General features: G+C 43.9%; 1 protein-coding gene across 1 annotated transcript in view; it reads right to left on the bottom strand.

The window, feature by feature from the left end:
- Positions 1 to 18,095, bottom strand: part of FRMPD4 (FERM and PDZ domain containing 4) — a 182,926-nt gene that overhangs the window by 22,007 nt on the left and 142,824 nt on the right. The window contains exons 6-8 of the mRNA XM_060002885.1: positions 16,314 to 16,421; positions 11,078 to 11,209; positions 5,902 to 6,021 (exon numbers count right to left, since the gene is read on the bottom strand). Of these exons, the coding sequence (XP_059858868.1) occupies positions 5,902 to 6,021; positions 11,078 to 11,209; positions 16,314 to 16,421 (360 nt within the window). The remainder of the gene's footprint in view (positions 1 to 5,901; positions 6,022 to 11,077; positions 11,210 to 16,313; positions 16,422 to 18,095) is intronic.

The raw sequence follows: 18,095 nt of genomic DNA on the forward strand, positions 1-18,095 counted from the left end.
GCACTGCGTTGCCTTAGAGGGACAGGTGACAGGCGTTTCCCCACTGTCCCACCTTCACTTCCAAGGCAAGGAGCCAAATGTGGAAACATTTTCACCGCTGCTTGGAACGAGTCAGTATTTAAGCGCACGCACAAACACAGAGACCACACAAACATTCAACATCATCACGAGCGAGCTGCTATTTAAATATTTAGCTTCTTGTAAAAATAATGAGAAATTTAGGAATGGAATTTCCAAACACAGGTGCCACGACTGGACACGTGAAGCCCTAGTAGCATGATGTGGCTTCTGTAGCTAGGCTGCCGGGATTGGAATCCTGGGTTCCAATTCTCTTTTTCCACTTTAAGAGGAAAGAATCCCCTTTCCCTACTTTCACCGTGTGACCTTGGGCAAGGCCCTTAATTGTTCTGTGCCTCCGTTTCCTCTTCTTTAAGTTGGGGATAATACTTCCCATTCGCAGGGTTGTGACAAGGATTAAGTGAGTTAACAAGCCCTCAGAATTCCATCCGGTAAATTGGAAGCACTCATACATGTTTAGAGATGTCATCATCAATGTCACCCTCTTGCTATCATCCAGAGCGGTTTCGGGGAGGTAGAATGAGCAAGGTGATGGAGAGCAGCAGCTCTGGACCTACACCTGCCTCGGGGTCCTGGCTTTACCAATGGCTACCTCTGTGCATAAACTTCAAGCAGGTTACTTCGCTCTTGCAGCCTCAGTTTACTCATCTGTGCAATGGGGATTCATACCAACGACTTGGCCGGAGTGGAGAGGGTGGTGAGGATGAGCTGAGATGCACGCTTTGCCACAGCGCCTTGGCGCACTCAGTGGAGGGTGGCTCTTGAAATCGTCAGTCCGTTCCAGTGGTGACTGCCCCCACTGAGACTTTGAGGGAGTCTCTCGGCTTTAGTTTGTTCACATGTAAAAGGGTGACACCTACCTCACAGGGTTTGGGGTGAGCATCAGATTGAAGAGGGGCTGAGAGGGTACTGTAACGTGTCAAGCCCTCCAGGACCACAAGTGAAGGGTCTGAGGGCGCCATTCTCACTCCTGCACGGAGCAAACACTGAGCCAAACGTTGATGGGAAGCACGGTGCTGCTTAAGTATATTCTGCATGTGTGTTTACTTATTTTCGTTATTGGAAACTAGGTTCTTGGGCTAGAAAATATATTTAGCCTCTTTCTCCCTTCTTTATTCTTTGCCTTGTCCTCAAAAGATTTCAAATGAAAAACCGTATCAGGATTTGTTTGGCTCCTTTCTGAGCTAAGTACCTTTACGACCACTTCATGTATTGATTCTACTAAATGGGAACATGTACCCCATACGGTTTCTGCATACAGTATTTGCCCTTCAGATACATCCCCCTGGGACCCTACCTGCCTGCTCTGGGCGCCTGCCTCTCAGCCCATCCCTCACCCCCAAGAGTGAAGCCACATTCCCTTCCCTCCGTCCTTCACATGGTTTTCCACCTTCGTTTTTCCTTAAAATCCTACAGCTATCTGGATTGCACTGTACTCCTGTTGGAAGTGGGTCTGATTAGAGGTAGGAGACAGGGTGGCTCTGAGGGAAGCTGCCATTTTGTTTTGCTAGTCTTGGGTTTACCAGTTATTTCCAAGAGCCCAGGGTTGTCCACAATGGGGTACCGGGGGTTTGAGGGTCCAGATAGGGTCATTTTATAGTCTTGTGAGGGATGAGGGTGGGCAAGTCTCTTGGCAAAGTGCCAGGCCATAACACGCACTCGAAGAACCAGTTTTTCGATAAACCATTTTGACAGATCACTTTCTTGTAGGACTGCTATTGCATGACAGATTTGAAACAGGATTTTAGCGTAGAATTTAGAGACAAAAGCTCCAAGTTGGATCCTAGGCTCTGTCAACTGCCAATCAAATGACCTTGGATGTGACACTTCATCTCTCTTGAGTCTCAGTTTTCTTATTGGAAAAAAAAATGGGCTAACAACAGCGAACTCTCAAGATTGCTAGCATACCTGCAAGGATGTTTCATAAAATGGAATGTGCTTTATAAAGGTGACTCATCACTATCTCTTGTCCTCAGAGTTGTGACTGCCGTTGTTTTTTCCCACTCCTGCTATACCCTGTATTTAACCAGACTTCTGAGTGGATTCTTTTGTCAAGGTGATTAGTCACTTAATTACATTATATAATTAGTTCAGACTGATCCCGGAGAACTAGTGTGATGTCTGACTTATATATATTTTTGGTACAGATTATGCATTTATTACTCTCAAGTACATTATTTAAAATATACTTATACACACAAATGGCGGTCATTGTTTTGCTAAACAGAGGTCTCAACAGACTCCGCTTTAGACCTACAAAAATTCATTTATAATGAATATGTGAGATATTAAAAAGGAAACCAGTACTGCTAAAGTGTTTGAAAACATTTTGTAGCCGTATCATCCTGTTTACCAATTGGTTTAACCATCGTTGTTTTAATAGACAGTGGACAGCTAAATGTCAGCACAGCTTATTATAATTATGAAACAGAACAGTCTGGATTATTAGGGTTTACTGTTATTATATATGCTGAAATCTGTAAAATACTTCATGGTCCATTAATGGCTAGGAGATTCTTATATATTATCACTATCGAAACCTCTGTGGTCATTGTCATGGCTTGTCAATGGCCACTGCCCTCATTAAGAGCCCACTAGGCAGAATTGATTTTTGTCTGTGTAACGTGATAGACATTGTTTCTGTTTCCTCTCTTGTTCTCCAGGCTAATTTTATTGCATCTTTTTAGTACCTTAAAATCAACACTCGGACACAGCACCATTCGCAGGCCCACTGACATACGCTACACAGATATGTAATTTTAGACCTACTGCACGTTCTGTGATACAAGGCATTTTGAGACAGAGGGTCTGAGTCCAAGAAATTTTCATTGCCTATTCTCAGTGGAGGATATATGAGATGATGGTAGGTTAATTTTGGCCGCTATCGCCCACCGTAACATGGCTCCCCCCTTCCTCCCCCAGTGCTGGCTACTCCTTGAAGGGATAGCTAATCCACCACCTGTGCAACACCCAAGCGGGGAAAGCAGAAATGTCTTCGGTCTTCAGCTAGTCCCAGGGCAAGAGCCCCGGACAGGTTTTCCTGTTCTCAGGACAGTCCCACAGGTAGAAAAGATGTGTCTTTTGAATAAGAAAGATTTCCATGAACTGCATTAGATTTGAGCGAACACCTTAAGCGCTTAGCACTACTCCCGGGCTACTTAAAAGGTCTCTCCTCCCCAAGACAAACGCAACCGGGCTCTTCTTTTAGAAATGCAATGGAATTGTGATGTTGCAAACAGAAGCCAAGTAAATGGCTTTAAAGCATCATCTTGTTAATGGGATGAGTATATAATTATAGAGAATGACAACTGAATGCATCTCGCGCTCTACAGCCACACGCTGATCGGCACCTGTAACTACTTATTTGCAACTAACAAGCTAAAAACATAGCACGTGACATGAGTTGCCGTGGCAGAGCCCCGGGTTGGTTCTCAGAAGGAATATGGGAAGATGCAGTAACAAGATCAGCTGAGAATCAAGCTGTCCCGTGCAGTCAGGTCTGGGTTACCTGGCCTCTGGGGGAACAGGGGATATTGTAACCCAGATAACCAAAGTTTAACATTTAAGTTCATTGTTCTGGGTAGAAAACGGAGTGAAGTGTAGTGCACATTTCTTTATTTGATAAACAGGGTATATGGGCACGATTTGCCTTTTTCGGATGACTCCGGGTTATCTTCATAAACACTAATTATCCTTCTGAGTTGTAAATACCACAGTCTCCTCCAAAGACCACTGAAGTGGGGAACATTTAACAGGCCTTTCCCTGAGTGCCCCCATCTGCTGGAATGTTCTAGTATGTTCTGCTTCTTTCTCCTCCCACTTAATTTCTGTTCTCCACGGCTTATTGCCGTTTAATTTATGTTACTGTTCCTAATCTCTGACATCTATCTTGTCTACATCTCTCTGCCATCTTCTGTTTTCTTTTCACACCCAACTTTTTAAAGATTACAAAGGCTTTGAAATATACAAGAAAATACTGAGAATAGTAAAACAAATACCAGTCAGTATACCAACTACCCAGAGTTAACAAATGTTTCTTCTATTTTTCTTTTTCCTACGTTCTTTGCTTTTTATTTCTTACTTAGGGCTCCAGCAACCTTTGGCTTATACAGATATCCCCCAGCCAAAGAGAGCATTTTTTTGGCCTTACTCTTGCGTTTTCTCCTTTCTTTGTGGGGGAAGGTTACATTAAGGTTTACAACCTCTTTGAGTAATTCTAATGTAGATGCTTAAGCATTAGGTAAGTGGGCTCTTACTGTTTGATGTGATTATACTGGGAATTTAAGTAAGAGTAATGGGAAGCAGTTATAGAGAAATATAGGAACATCGCCTAAATATCAAGCAGATAAATTCCCTTATCCCTGGGATAAACAGCAAAGCGTCTCATTTCTGCAAGTCTTGCTTTTTGAAAATTATATCCCAGAATCAGATATAGACAGTCTGCAAAAAGATATATCTTCTTAAAGTTTTACTGCCTTGAAATGAATAATTCCATTACAATGAATATCACGGTATTTCAGAACAATCTAAGCACCAAATAAATGAATAAACAAAATAAGTAAATAAAGAAGAAGGGAAAACTCTTTCTTACAGGAGAATGCCAGCAAATAACTGAAGAAGAAATAATAGAATTAGACAAATCATCATTTTCAACCATCGCAATAATATTTGGGCAAGAATCATCAACGAATACTAAAATGAACAGGTAAAAGGATAATGAGAGTTGCAAAGTGACTTTCCACAAATTACTTATTAACTATAAAAGGAAAAGTGGTAACTTCTGGAGAACATCAATTAGTATGAATGTTGACAAGAGTCAGTGTGAACCTTACCATGAAGGGGACAAAATGACATCACATGCCTCCTGATACGATGCACTAAGGAGGGCATGGAGTCATTCATGTTGTTGTTCTGCCCCCAATGCAGAGCCTCAATCTGATCATGAGAAAACCCCAGAGAAACCCAAATCGAGAGGTTTCTACAAAATAACTGATCAGCACTCCGCAAAACTGTCAAGGTCGTGAAAGTCAAAGAAAGGCTGAGGCATGCTCCAGACTGAAGAAGACTAAAGTAACATGCCAACTAAATGCAAAATGAGATCCGGGAGTGGATCCTATCCTAGAAAAAAATTGATATAAAGGACCTTTTTGGGACAATGGGCAAAATTTGGACACAGACTGTAGATCCAATAATGGAAATGGATCAGTGTTAAATTTCCCGATTTGGTTAATTGTATAATGATTATATTAGAAAATGTTCTCATTACTAGAAAATATACTGACATATTTCGGGGTAAATGAGCATGGTTTTGGTACCTGACATTCATATGGTTTAGGAAAAAAATCGTGTGTGATGGGGGAAGGGGAGGACGTGTGCACACACTAAAGATAGGGTAAATGTAGTGAAATGGTAACAACTGGTGAATCTGGGTAAAGGATATCAAAGAGCTCATTTACTACTCTTGCATCTTTTTCATAAGGCTGAAATTATTTCAAAATCAAAAGTGAAAATTTAAAAAGCACCATGGAACCTCACTCAATATTTTGTAATCACCTATAGGGGAAGAGAATCTGAAGAATATATATATATATATAAAAATAACATAACTGAATTGCTGTGCTGTACACCTGAAACTAACATGATCTTGTAAATCAGCTATACTACAATAAGAAAAAAGCACCATGGAATTCTTTTATAATACATTGAGCTTGGGCTGAGGGACGAAGAGAGAGAAGATCCCAAACTAAAGAATTCAGGGGAGAAAACCCCACAGTTAATTCATCCCACAATGTTAATATGAAACATGCCCTGGTTCTCACATACCTGAACATACAGATACTCGAAAGCAACTGGATCTCGCCTTAAAAGGTCAATTGGATCCTTTGGGACGAAGCTAATTCGGAAAAGACATCTCATCTTATGCGAGCTGGGCCTCTGGGTCACCTAGAAGAGCAGACCAATGACAAGAATCCTTCAGTGCCGGCAGAAAGGGCTGAGGGGCAGAAGCAAAGGCAGCTTTCTTTGGACACTGAGGAAGGAAGCAGTTGAGGTTCTTTTAGTATTTGTCATACATACTCATTCCCTGAACACTGCACATACCTGTGACCTAGGTCACGTTCCCCCAAAGCAGTCCCTGAAATGAGGGACTTCAATAAGGAACTGCTCCCAGGAGAGGCCAGTGAGGGAGTGGGGGAAGCAGGTCAGACAGGAGAGGAACCTGCTCAGGTCAGCCCAGCAGGGGTGGCTACAGGCTGTCCTGAGGGAGACTCTGGTGGGAAACTTACACCACGGAGCCTCTGGGATCACAGGTAAATCATTGCTTTCGGGCTGTCCCAGGGGGCTGTGACTTTCCAGGTATGGACAGGATGGGCGCCAGCAGTCTGAGGGAAGTCCTCTGAAGAAGATCTGCAGATGCTGGCTGTCGTGACAGTCACACACTCAAGCAAGGCTGGGGGTAGGGGGCGCAGAAGGGGACCCGGGGATAGGAGCACAGAGACTGGTCACTACAGTTTACTACTGTGTAACACTGCTGTGGGTTTTTTCCTCAATTAGACTCCAGAAGGATGGTAGCAATGAAAGCATGACAGTGGCAACTTGGATGACATCCAACTGGAACGCAGGAGGACAGAAGTTTTGGCCCGTTCACTAAATTTGGTGTCCTCAGGTTTCCAAACTACCCAAACTTCTGCTATTACGATTTGTCCAAATTGTTCAAAGGGGCTTAGAATACACCACGGGTCCTTCAGGGTTAAGGACCATGGATCATTCTGAGTCGCTTTCCTTTTCCCCAGCACAGTATGTGCCAACTACTAGGTCTCAGTTTCTTAATTCTTTTTGCAACAAAGGGGAATCAATCAATGAACGGTAGGTGCTTCATACACAGCTGAATGAATGAAAGACACTGGACTTCAAGAAAGAAGGTAAAAGAAAAAAAGTAAAAAAATAACAAACAAAAAAAGATTAAAAAAAGAAGGTAAAAGCTTCTTCAATTTCCCTTAAAGAGGTCAGTGCGATGAAACTAAAACCATGCAGCAGGAACCCACACAGTTGTTCTACTTGTAGTTTTGTGCACTTGGATGTTCTTTTTTTTTTTTTTTTTTTTTGTGGTATGCGGGCCTCTCACTGTTGTGGCCTCTCTCGTTGCGGAGCGCAGGCTCCGGACACGCAGGCTCAGCGGCCATGGCTCACGGGCCCAGCCGCTCCGCGGCATGTGGGATCTTCCCAGACCGGGGCACGAACCCGTGTCGCCTGCATCAGCAGGCGGACTCTCAACCGCTGTGCCACCAGGGAAGCCCCTGGATGTACTTTTTAATGCGCTTGCATGCAGTTTCATGTACTTGTAACTACTTTTATGCAGGGGACAAACCTGGCAAAATAAAAATGTTCGTGAACTGCAATTTAAAAGTTCAAAATAGGGAGCTGCCTGGTGGCCTAGTGGTTAGGATCCTGGGCTCTCACTGCTGTGGCCCAGGTTCAATCCCTGGTCAGGGAACTGAGATCCCACAAGCCACGCAGTGCAGTCAAAAAAAAAAAAAAAAAAATCGAAATAAAATAGTAATAGCTTTACTGAGTTATCGGAGTGCGCATGCACACACACATTCTGAGAGTTTACATTGCTAACTTTGTTATATAGAAGAATTTCAAGGGGAAAACACATCCCACGTTTAAAGGTATACTGGGCATCCTGAGAAGCAGTACACTGAACCAGCTTCCTGTCTGTGGGCAGGATTGCAAAGCTGAGTGAAGTCAGGAGCCCATGGGATCCGGGCTGCTCATCACTGGCTGACGGTAAAGCAAACCAGGAAGAAGGATGCGTGGGACTCTAAGAGACCTGGGCTGCTGGCAGGGCTGCTGATGAGTGTCACAGTGACATAATGGTGTTTTGTCAGAAGGTCCTGTCTGATGTCAGAAAGTCGGAGATCATCTTATCTCCGGCTCCTTTAATTACAGGTTAGAATCTGTCCTGAATTTTCCATAAGCCTCCTTGAGTTTATTTTTATCATTAGTAGGTTACACTAGTTTTGGGAAATAAATGAATGTAATGCAAAAACATGCTTTAGACTCATTAGAAATGGCAGTCCAGGAGAATAACAGTCTCTAAAACAAGCAAAAAAACAATTTCTTGGAAACTTTAAGTAGTATGTAATAACAACGTTACTTTCTAGACAGAAGTTTAGTGTCAAACTGCCAGAAATTCAGGTAGAGTCGCTTAAAAGTTCCTTGGCAGTTTTCATCACAGTTAAATGTTTTAAAATAATTTTTGTTATTGGACAAATTCCTTATACTTACTCCCCAGTTCTATCATGCCTATAAATATTTCATGGGTCAAATTTTTCATACGTATTGAATTCAAAGGCATATAGCTGGTTTGTTTCAGGATATTTAAACAATCAGTTTTCTAGAGACAATACTTGAGTTTTAGCACTTTGCTTTTCGTTCTGATTAAAGACAAAACAAAGCCTCTTCTAGAAAGATAAGGGAAGAAGCATTGTTAGAGGCTTTTTGTTTCCTTCTAAGTTTTTTGTTTTGTTTTGTTTTTTGGGTTTTTTTTTTTGGCGGAGCCGCCCCGGTTCCCTGACCAGGGATTGAAGCCGGGCCACTGCAGTGAAAGTGCTGAGTCCTAACCACTGGACTGCCAGGGAATCCCTCTAATTTTTTTTTTTTAAGGCATCATTACATTTATTTTTGGCCCTTTATGAGTCCTACCACACCAGGCCCCCGTCCCCCCGCCTCAACCAGCCCCACGCATTCCCACGCGTGGCCTGGACCCGAGGGACTACAACTCCCGGCAGGCTTTGCAGCAGGAGCCTGTAGCCAGGGTCTCCTGGGAAAAGAATTGCAGGTGGGCTTCACCAGCACGCTAATTAAAAAGGCCAGTAGGGGAGAGTAAATTAAGCTCTGAGTAGGAGATACTGGAGGAGGTAAAGCAAAAAGACCTGGGGATTATTCTTGGCCCTTAGGGAAAAGGAATTTTGACCTTGCTGCCCGCGGAGTAGGAGGGTGGCCAGCGCCAAAAGTCCTGATGGAAGAGAAAGCCGGGGGTTGAAACTCCTCCTCTAATGTTTTAAAAGAAGTCTAAAAATTGGAAATCAATCCGGAATGAGAAGGTATGGTTACCTAGCATCAGAAGAGACTTTGAAAGAATCTCTGTCCAGCTAAATCAGCATGAAGCTTTCCCATAAAGGCTGGGTGGTAGGTAGAAGTTCAGGGGGAAAGTAGAAATAGAAATATCAAAAAGTTGTGGATGGTTTCCTTAGACTCATAGTAACTGGCTGTCTGCCCACATCCCCTTGGCATTTACTGCTCCAAGCTGAAGGCTATTTACTGCAAACACCTGTGACCATCTGCCAGCACAGGGCAAACCAGCAGAGCCAGGGAGCAGTTGGCCTTAGGAGCCGCCCACCCCCAACCATGGACAGGATGTTAGCGTACGAAGCCCCAGCCCCCTCGCCCTTGGGTGGGATACCTCTGAGGCACGTTCTCTGCTAGTTCCCTGTGTCCCCAGCAGGATTGCGCTCCAGCTGCCCACAGTGGAAACTGGCTTGATTACACACTCTTTATTGGCGTCCCCATTTTCCCATTTCCCCTCCCATTCCTCTGCCAGTATTTCCTGATATCGCCTCCCAAATAAACCACTGACATCCAAATCCTTGTCTCAAGGTTGGCTTCTGGAGGAACTCGGAGCCAAACACTGACCTTTCACATGTGGGATTCTGTGTATCAGGGGCTGTTCCCCTATAACAAAGAATAAACAACTCATCTGTTTCCAAGAGTGTTTTGGCACAGGTTAACATAATAAACAATTAGATGTGATTTAAAATATCAATAGGTAGGGCTTCCCTGGTGGCGCAGTGGTTGAGAGTCTGCCTGCCGATGCAGGGGACACGGGTTCGTGCCCCGGTCCGGGAAGATCCCACATGCCGCGGAGCGGCTGGGCTCGTGAGCCATGGCCGCTGAGCCTACGCATCCGGAGCCTGTGCTCTGCAACGGGAGAGGCCGCAGCAGTGAGAGGCCTACGTACCGCAAAAAAAAAAAAAAAAAAAAAAAAAAAAAAAAAAAAAAAATCAACAGGCAGATTTAAACGTGATAAAAATAAAAGGTCAAGTTTAGAGATAGGAAATGAACACAAATGATAACTTCGTAACGAATTCATTGCATCGAGTTTTACTACATTGAGAGAGTCAGGGATATCTGCGGGACCTGACGTGTAGCTTTTAATTGTGTGACAACCAAAAGGCAATTGAGCGTGATGACACTTTCTGCTACTCCATCCGTCTGGGGGTGACTTGACTCCCTGCCTCTCCTCCTGGTGTCCCCTCACGCCCCCCTCCATAAGCTCCCCTCTTCAGTGAACTCTCCTACATAAGAGGAATTTGTTGAAATCCCTTATACATCCAACAAAGACCCTGCTTGTGTGGAATCACAAGGAAAGTCAGGGTGCTGTGCTGAATTCAGCAGCCAAGCAACCCGCTTGTCTCCCCAGAGAACAGATGGGGGTGGCATCTTGGTGACCAGGAGCTGGGACACATTGGTGGGTCACATATTTACAGTGGGCACGATGGGGCAGGGATTTCAGGCTTCCAAAAACAGTCTGAGGTAGGTACCCGGAACTTAAAAGAACGAAATATGATTTTGGCTTAATTTAAATAATTGCAGAAAGCATTTCCTTTTAATAGTTTCTAGAGATCAATTATCAAAACAGGTGAACAAGTCACGACCATAACATAAAATATAGTTCTGCAGAGCCATATCCCCAATGAGTCACTGCTGAGTCTTTGACAATTCTGTTTGTGAGATCAACTGACAGTCTATGAAAAATTGACAAAAGGGAAACATCACCTTGAGGTGTAAAATCCGTTATGAATGCCGGCGCTTCCTATAGTGGGGCTGCCCAGGGCTGTGGGGAAGGTATTTAAAGGATTCAAGGACAGGGGAGCGCTGGGCAGGGCAGCCTCTGCTGTCAGGGGCAGCACGGGCACTGGGGGCATAATTCACACACCTGAGTTAGGGTCTCCTGTTCATGAAGCAAGAGCAGCTTCGTTCCGGCTCCTTCCATCCTCTGCTCCAGCATGAGGGAGAAGTGCTCGATGCCTTTGATGGAGAGTTTCTCTTGAAGGGTTAGGATGACATCCTTACAGAGGAAACAGACAAGATGCGATCAAAATCAAGGCAGCCGTATTGTAGATTCCACATATAAATGAACTTATATACAAAACAGAAATGGACCCACAGACATTGAAAACAAACTCACGGTTATCAAAAGGGAAAGAGGGGAGGGATAAATTAAGAGTTTGGGATTAACATACACACACCACTATGTATAAAATAACCAACAAGGACCTACTGTACAGCACAGGGAACTATACTCAATATTTTGTAATAACCTATAAGGGAAAAGAGTCTGAATATATATGTAACCGAATCACTTTATAGAGCCTAGCAACAGATTGTGCAGTGTAGTTGGCTCAGTTCCCCTCCTTCTAAATGGGGTGGCAATTAAACCACCTCTGAAAGTGGTCTACATGCCTGCATGCCAAATCCAGTCCACCACCTGTTTTTGTAAAATAAGTTTTACTGGAACCCAGTCTCGCTCATCTGTTTCTGTATTGGCTGCTTTTGTGCTCTGCATGGGGAGACCTGAACTTGGTGGCAGGGGAGGCTGTGTGGCCTGTGATGCCTAAATTATTATATTTGCTATCTGGCCCTTTACAGAAAAAGTTTGCCGACCCCTAGCCTACCCCTCTGTAAGAGCACGTGGTAGTCGTGAGGAACGTGGGCTCTGGAAAGAGTCTGGCTTCTGCCCTGAGTCTACTTCGTATTAGCTGGCAGCTTAAGGCAAGTCACTTAACTTCTAGGCACCTTAGTGTCCCTGTCAACCGGGGATAATAATAATACCTGCCTCAGAATAGATACCAGGACTAAATGAGTTCATACATAGACAGCATTTATTACAGCACTGCTTGGCATACAGTTAGGGCACCATATTGATAACAGAAATTTTCACATAATGAGGTATGGGGAAGTCATTCTGGCTTATGCATGAGTTAACTTGAATTTTTTTTTTTTTTTTTGGCTGCACCAGGTCTTAGTTGTGGCAAAAGGGCTCATAGTTGTGGCATGCATGTAGGATCTACTTCCCCGACCAGGGATGGAACCCGGGCCCCCTGCATTGGGAGCCCGGAGTCTTACCCACTGCACCAACAGGGAAGCCCCAAGTTAACTTGAATTTTATGCTAATTTGAACAGTCCGTTTGTGGCCTATCAAACATTGTACATCTGCCTTAATTATTTTTTTATTTTTTAAATTTATTTATTTATTTTTGGCCGTGTTGGGTCTTTGTTTCTGTGCGAGGGCTTTCTCTAGTTGCGGCGAGCGAGGGCCACTCTTCATTGTGGTGCGCGGGCCTCTTACTGTCGTGGCCTCTCTTGTTGCGGAGCACAGGCTCCAGACGCGCAGGCTCAGTAGTTGTGGCTCACGGGCCCAGCTGCTCCGCGGCATGTGGGATCTTCCCAGACCAGGGCTCGAACCCGTGTCCCCTGCATCGGCAGGCAGATTCTCAACTACTGCGCCACCAGGGAAGCCCTGCCTTAATTATTAAAGAAAAGGGCACACTGACCACAAGTCAAGAATGTCCACGTTAAAAATAAAGATTAAATGGCTCCCTTCCTGTGATACCAATGCTGGTCCTGTTTCGATGATAAGACTCCCTTCCCAGGTGCCAAGGTCATACTGACTCGCTGTGTACGTGCTGCTCTAGTTTTTTTGAAATCCTCAAGAAATGTACTCCTGACTTGTTTAATGTTCTTTTTTTCTGACAAGATATAAAACTGTGCTTGAAAACCATGCTTTTCTGGAGCAGTTTCTCAGAGTAATCTGGGAAGCTGGCTTCCGGTCTATAGTCCTCAGTTTGGCTGAAATAAAACTCTTTTCTAGTCTTATTATTGATTGTTTATTGATTATTTTTGTTGACAATGATGATATACATATATCAGCTTTTATTTTAAGTCTCCGGGGAAGGTAGAATGAGCAAGCTTTGTCAGCAATCCTTCACAGGATTAAACATTTATGATCAGAAAGGTGTTCTATACACAAGCACAAGTGGACTGCAATGTAAATAAATGTCCTCAACCATTACTTTTTTCATGTACTTGAAAACTAGTAAGTGATCTCTCTTCAAAGATAACTAATATTCAGATGCTAAAATCCCACAGAGCAACACTTGGCAATTTCTGGAGACACTTTTGGTTGTCACAACGGGGCTGGGGACGCTACTGGCGTCAAGGAATTTTCTGGTCCAAAGGATCGACAATGTCAAGGGAGAGAAACCCGGCCATACACAGAAGTTTTTTTTTTAATTGCTCTTTCTGGGGTTTTGATTCTTCCCCGTGGACCATTTTCAATTTCCTCTGGCTCCTTTAAAACAAAGATCCCCATACCTACCCACCACCAAAAAAAATCATTCAACAGAAATTCCGTGACTATACTGAATTTCATAAAAATATTCTGTTTCATAATTTTTGCTCAAGACCCAGAAAAGAGAAAAGAAAACCAGCCTCTGTGTGGCAACACATATTTTATAAAACATTCTCCTGAATCACCAGGGAGGACATGTGCCAGCAATAGTGTTTTCCTATTGTGCCTCTGTAAGCAAGAATTTTGGCAATTTTTATTAAACAGCATCATATCCCTTTCATACCTATACTATTTCCAGTTTACGCCTCCCAGTCTGCATCTCTGGTGATAATGAGGCTGTGAGGCACAAGCTAAGATAGCTTTAATTTCATGTGGACGCTTTGCATTGCTCCCCATCTTGTCATTGTCATCTGCCATCCTCAGGGAAATCAAACTTAGTCTGGGGTGGGTTCCTATAATAAAGAGGCCAGAGGGAATTAACAACAGGGCTCTCTTTTAAATTTAGATTTATTTCTGTTAAGAAATGCATTCAAGTCTTTACCTATATCTTCAGATGGGTAAGGGCTCCAATGGCAAGGAGCTTTTCTGACCAGTTGGTACCACAGAACAAGCCACAGTACCAGAGGGAGTTGAAACAATGTAGCTCTTTTGGGTTAGGTCAGGGGTCTTCAAACTAGAGCCTGGCCCCTTCGTTTGGAATCTGCCCAAGGCCATTCATTCACATATTATCTGTACAGTAAAGGATGAGTCTTGCCTGAAGAAAGGTTTGCCTCTTTGCCCCTGGCTCTTGGGAGGTAACCTCTAAGCCCTTGGAGTATCCTGCCTGATAGAGGTGTCTTTGTTCACTGAGGAGGGGGGCGTGGGGTGTCTTGGGCTACACTGGATAGTCTATGCTAACGATGGGATTCATGGTGGGGACCATGGACCATGTGGTATCAGCTCACCTCTGGAGGGGCAGGGTGCTAAGGTCAGCCACACAGGTGGGCAGCTGTGTCTAAGTGGACAACCCCCAATAAAAATTCTGGACACCAAGGCTTGGGCGAACTTCCCTGGTTGGCAGTACCCTGTGCACACTGTCACACACCAGTGCTAGGAGAAATAAGCACTGTCGGCATGACTCCCCAGGGGGACGATGACTGGGGGCTCTCTGCCTGTAACTGCGAGGATACCAATGTGCTGCGTTCTGTGAGTGCTTCGAGTGAATTATTAAAGCTCAGGGTGGTCTTAAGGACCTCCTGAACCCACCTGCCTCTGGCTGCTTTCATGAGACAGTAACTGAGTTGAGTAGTTGCAACAGAGAGCAAATGGCCCACAAAGCATAAAATATTTACTCTACAGGCCTTTCCAGGAAAACTTTGCTGACCACTAAGTTAGTTGATCAATACTTGGAGTAACATCTCCCTATAAATTGATTTTGAGTAGGAATAAAGGAAAAGGGCTTTTTCAGTCATCACCACTTAAAATTAGCAGTCTTGTACAAAGGAAGTTAATATTTCATCTGGAATGATTTAAGGATAATTTAAATGGTCCCTCATCAATCTAATATTGTCTGCTCTATTACCTGCTAAATCACGACCTATTTCAAGCAATTCAGAACAAGCTGCTTGTGGTATCGTGGCAATAAGAATGCACAGCGAGATGGTCTTGGCGGAAATAATTCCACTCATAAGACCTATGCTGATTAATTTTTAAAAAATGAGAATTAGGGCTTCCCTGGTGGCGCAGTGGTTGAGAGTCCGCCTGCCGATGCAGGGGACACGGGTTCGTGCCCCGGTCCGGGAAGATCCCACGTGCTGTGGAGCGGCTGGGCCTGTGAGCCGTGGCCGCTGAGCCTGCGTGTCCGGAGCCTGTGCTCCACAACGGGAGAGGCCGCAACGGTGAGAGGCCCGCGTACCGCAAAAAAAAAAAAAAAAAAGAGAATTAGAGGTTGACTATTGGTAGGCGTTTTTTAATACAAAGTTGATATTCTCTTGATACATTATTGCACAGATCATCACTAGGTACCCTTTTTTTTTTTAACCTCAATAAAACCCTTTTTATTGTGCCATTTGAAGAAAGCCTATTTTAGGCTGATAGAACATTAGGGGGCAATCAATTTCTGAACACACCTTTGCCCAATAAAATAGAGAATATGCACTTTTCTTCCCCAGGAAGGAAACATGGGGGTAAAGAACTCATACGCTTTGTTATACCAGGTGAGAACTCATTAGGTAGAACTCACCTGTGGCTCTGAAATAACAGGATTGCTTTGTGACTCTTCCTTTTCTCCCCTCTCCTAAAAGTACACCTCATTTCTGCCTTTTTAATGTATCATTTCCATGAAATTGGTTACAGCAATTGAAAGTAAATGTTATCTTTACATTATTCTATCCCTTGTTTTTTGCTGGACACCAAAGTAGCAGATACTCAATTAACATCTAACATCTTAATCATCTCCGTGGATAGCAAGGCCGAGAAATCATGCTGGCTTTGGGCAGGGTGCCAAGCCTTCTTGGTGACAGTCACACTATTTTAAATAATTTTCAGCTGTATTAAAATGACTAGCCCTAGTATCTCATGACTGATAGCATATTATATTGTTTTGCAACACACACACACACACACACACACACACACACGCAGAGCAGAACCTTGTTAGTTTAAATTTTTTGTTTGGGTTTGTGTTTAAGTATTCACACACTACCTTATTTGGAAACAACCAAAAAAATCTCAGAAATAAACAGATAGTTCTGAATGAAGGTATAGCCGCACAAGAGTCACAGTGGGACTTCCACGCCGTACCTGGCAGTGTCCAGGTACACAGTTCAGCGGGTCCTCTTACCTTTATGGAGGTGGTGCAGTCAAAGCGAAACGATTTGGTCTGCCCATTTTCCAGATAGACTTTCAGGACGTTTGGCATAAAAAGAAGTGAATTATCCTTAACAGTTTCCTATTTAACAAAAAAAAAAAAAAAAAAAAGAGGAGGGGGTGTAAGTCAGTTGAATTAGGATTCTGCCCTTTGTAGAAGCAGCACATATCTGCAATTTATTCTAATCACAGCATAAGACAATAAAAAATCAAACTCCCTAAGGCCAACCAAAGTATCCCTTTGGTGATATCTGAGTTCAGCTGTTCATAGCAAAATTCTTCTCTTCTAGCTACAAATAACTCAGCTGAATCAACTAAAAGAACTTTTCCCGTCAGAAGATCGATCAGATGAGTTTTTTTTTTTAATTTAAATCAAGGTTTCCCACTAGAAAACGCAATGACAGAAATAACACCTTTGTAATTAGACCACAATGTTTGGGACCACAAGGCCAGACTTTAGCAGAGCAGCATGTCTTAAACAGAAAGAAGACCAGCAATGACGATGTTTCACATGATGCCTGTTGGCAGGGGTCATGATGGCGAATCACAAGCATTAACAAGCTTCAAGTTTAAAGTAATTTTGTGAAATGATTTTTAACCCATTTAGAGATGTTCCTCAAACTCCAAGGGGATATATGAGGAACGGGTTAGTGTGTTAAAAGAATAAAACACTGTCTGTAACAAACAGATAACTTAAAAATAAGTCAAAAAGAGATGTTTGAAGCGCAACCAAAAGTAAACAAAAGACACACATTCCTTTGAATTTTCTCTTCAACTGGAAGTGGGGAGAGACGAAAGGGGGAGCAGGAAGGCAAGTTGGGTGAGTTCCACGAACACGTGGTTGGTCATGAAGCCACGGGAGTGGAGGGGAAGTCAGCAATTATGAAAGCGTTAAGTCCCTTGTTTTACAGATGAGGAAACTGAGAGGAGATGGCCAGAGATTTGCTACCGTCCTACAGTTGGTCCATGAGAATTCAGTCCCTAAGTATGTCCGAAACAGTCTCATGCCTTTCGCTTCCTGTTTCTTTCTCTGACTCCCCTCCCCTCCTCTCTACTCCTGAGGGCTTCACACACGACTTTCCTGCTGCCCAATTCACTGAGTTAGTGCAGCTCCAAGTCCAGAAGGAAGGCCACACAACGACTCAGAAAAGCAAGAGGAGACCGGAAAGGAAGCCGGTCACAAAGGCTGAGGGCCAGACAGCAGACCGAATGTCCCTGCCACGCTCAGGCCTGTGGTGAGGCCGCGAATGCTGCAGGAGATGATCAACCCCCAGAGCTGTCCCCACACACCAGCTGCTTTTTATCCAGGGACAAGGGGAAGCTGCCACAGCAGCTCCTGCAATCATATTCTCTCTAAAGATGCATAAACTGATTGCCCAATCTCATGCTCAGAAGCTTGAGAAAAGATGAGGTAAGTTTCCCACGACCCTCTGTGTCATAGTCATTCTTCTGGGACTGGAACTAACAGCCTTAAACTGGGACAGTCTTGTTCTGAAATGATAATTATGGTAACTCTGCATCCAGAGCAATGGGGATTCACCGAGAGGAACAGAAGAGACCGTGGTGTGAAAGGGGGCAGAGGGGATGGGGTGGGACATGGCCACTGGGAGGACAAGGCCACAGCTAAAATGTACATGGGGCAGCACAGCCTTCGGCCCCATCCCACAAACATCACAACAGTTTGGTAGACTGGCCAGTTAAGCCCCTGGATTCCGAGTGGGGCAGATGCAGGTCAGCAAGTTTTGGCCAGAAGACA

Source organism: Delphinus delphis, chromosome X (assembly GCF_949987515.2).
Source record: "Delphinus delphis chromosome X, mDelDel1.2, whole genome shotgun sequence".
Lineage (NCBI taxonomy): Eukaryota > Metazoa > Chordata > Mammalia > Artiodactyla > Delphinidae > Delphinus > Delphinus delphis.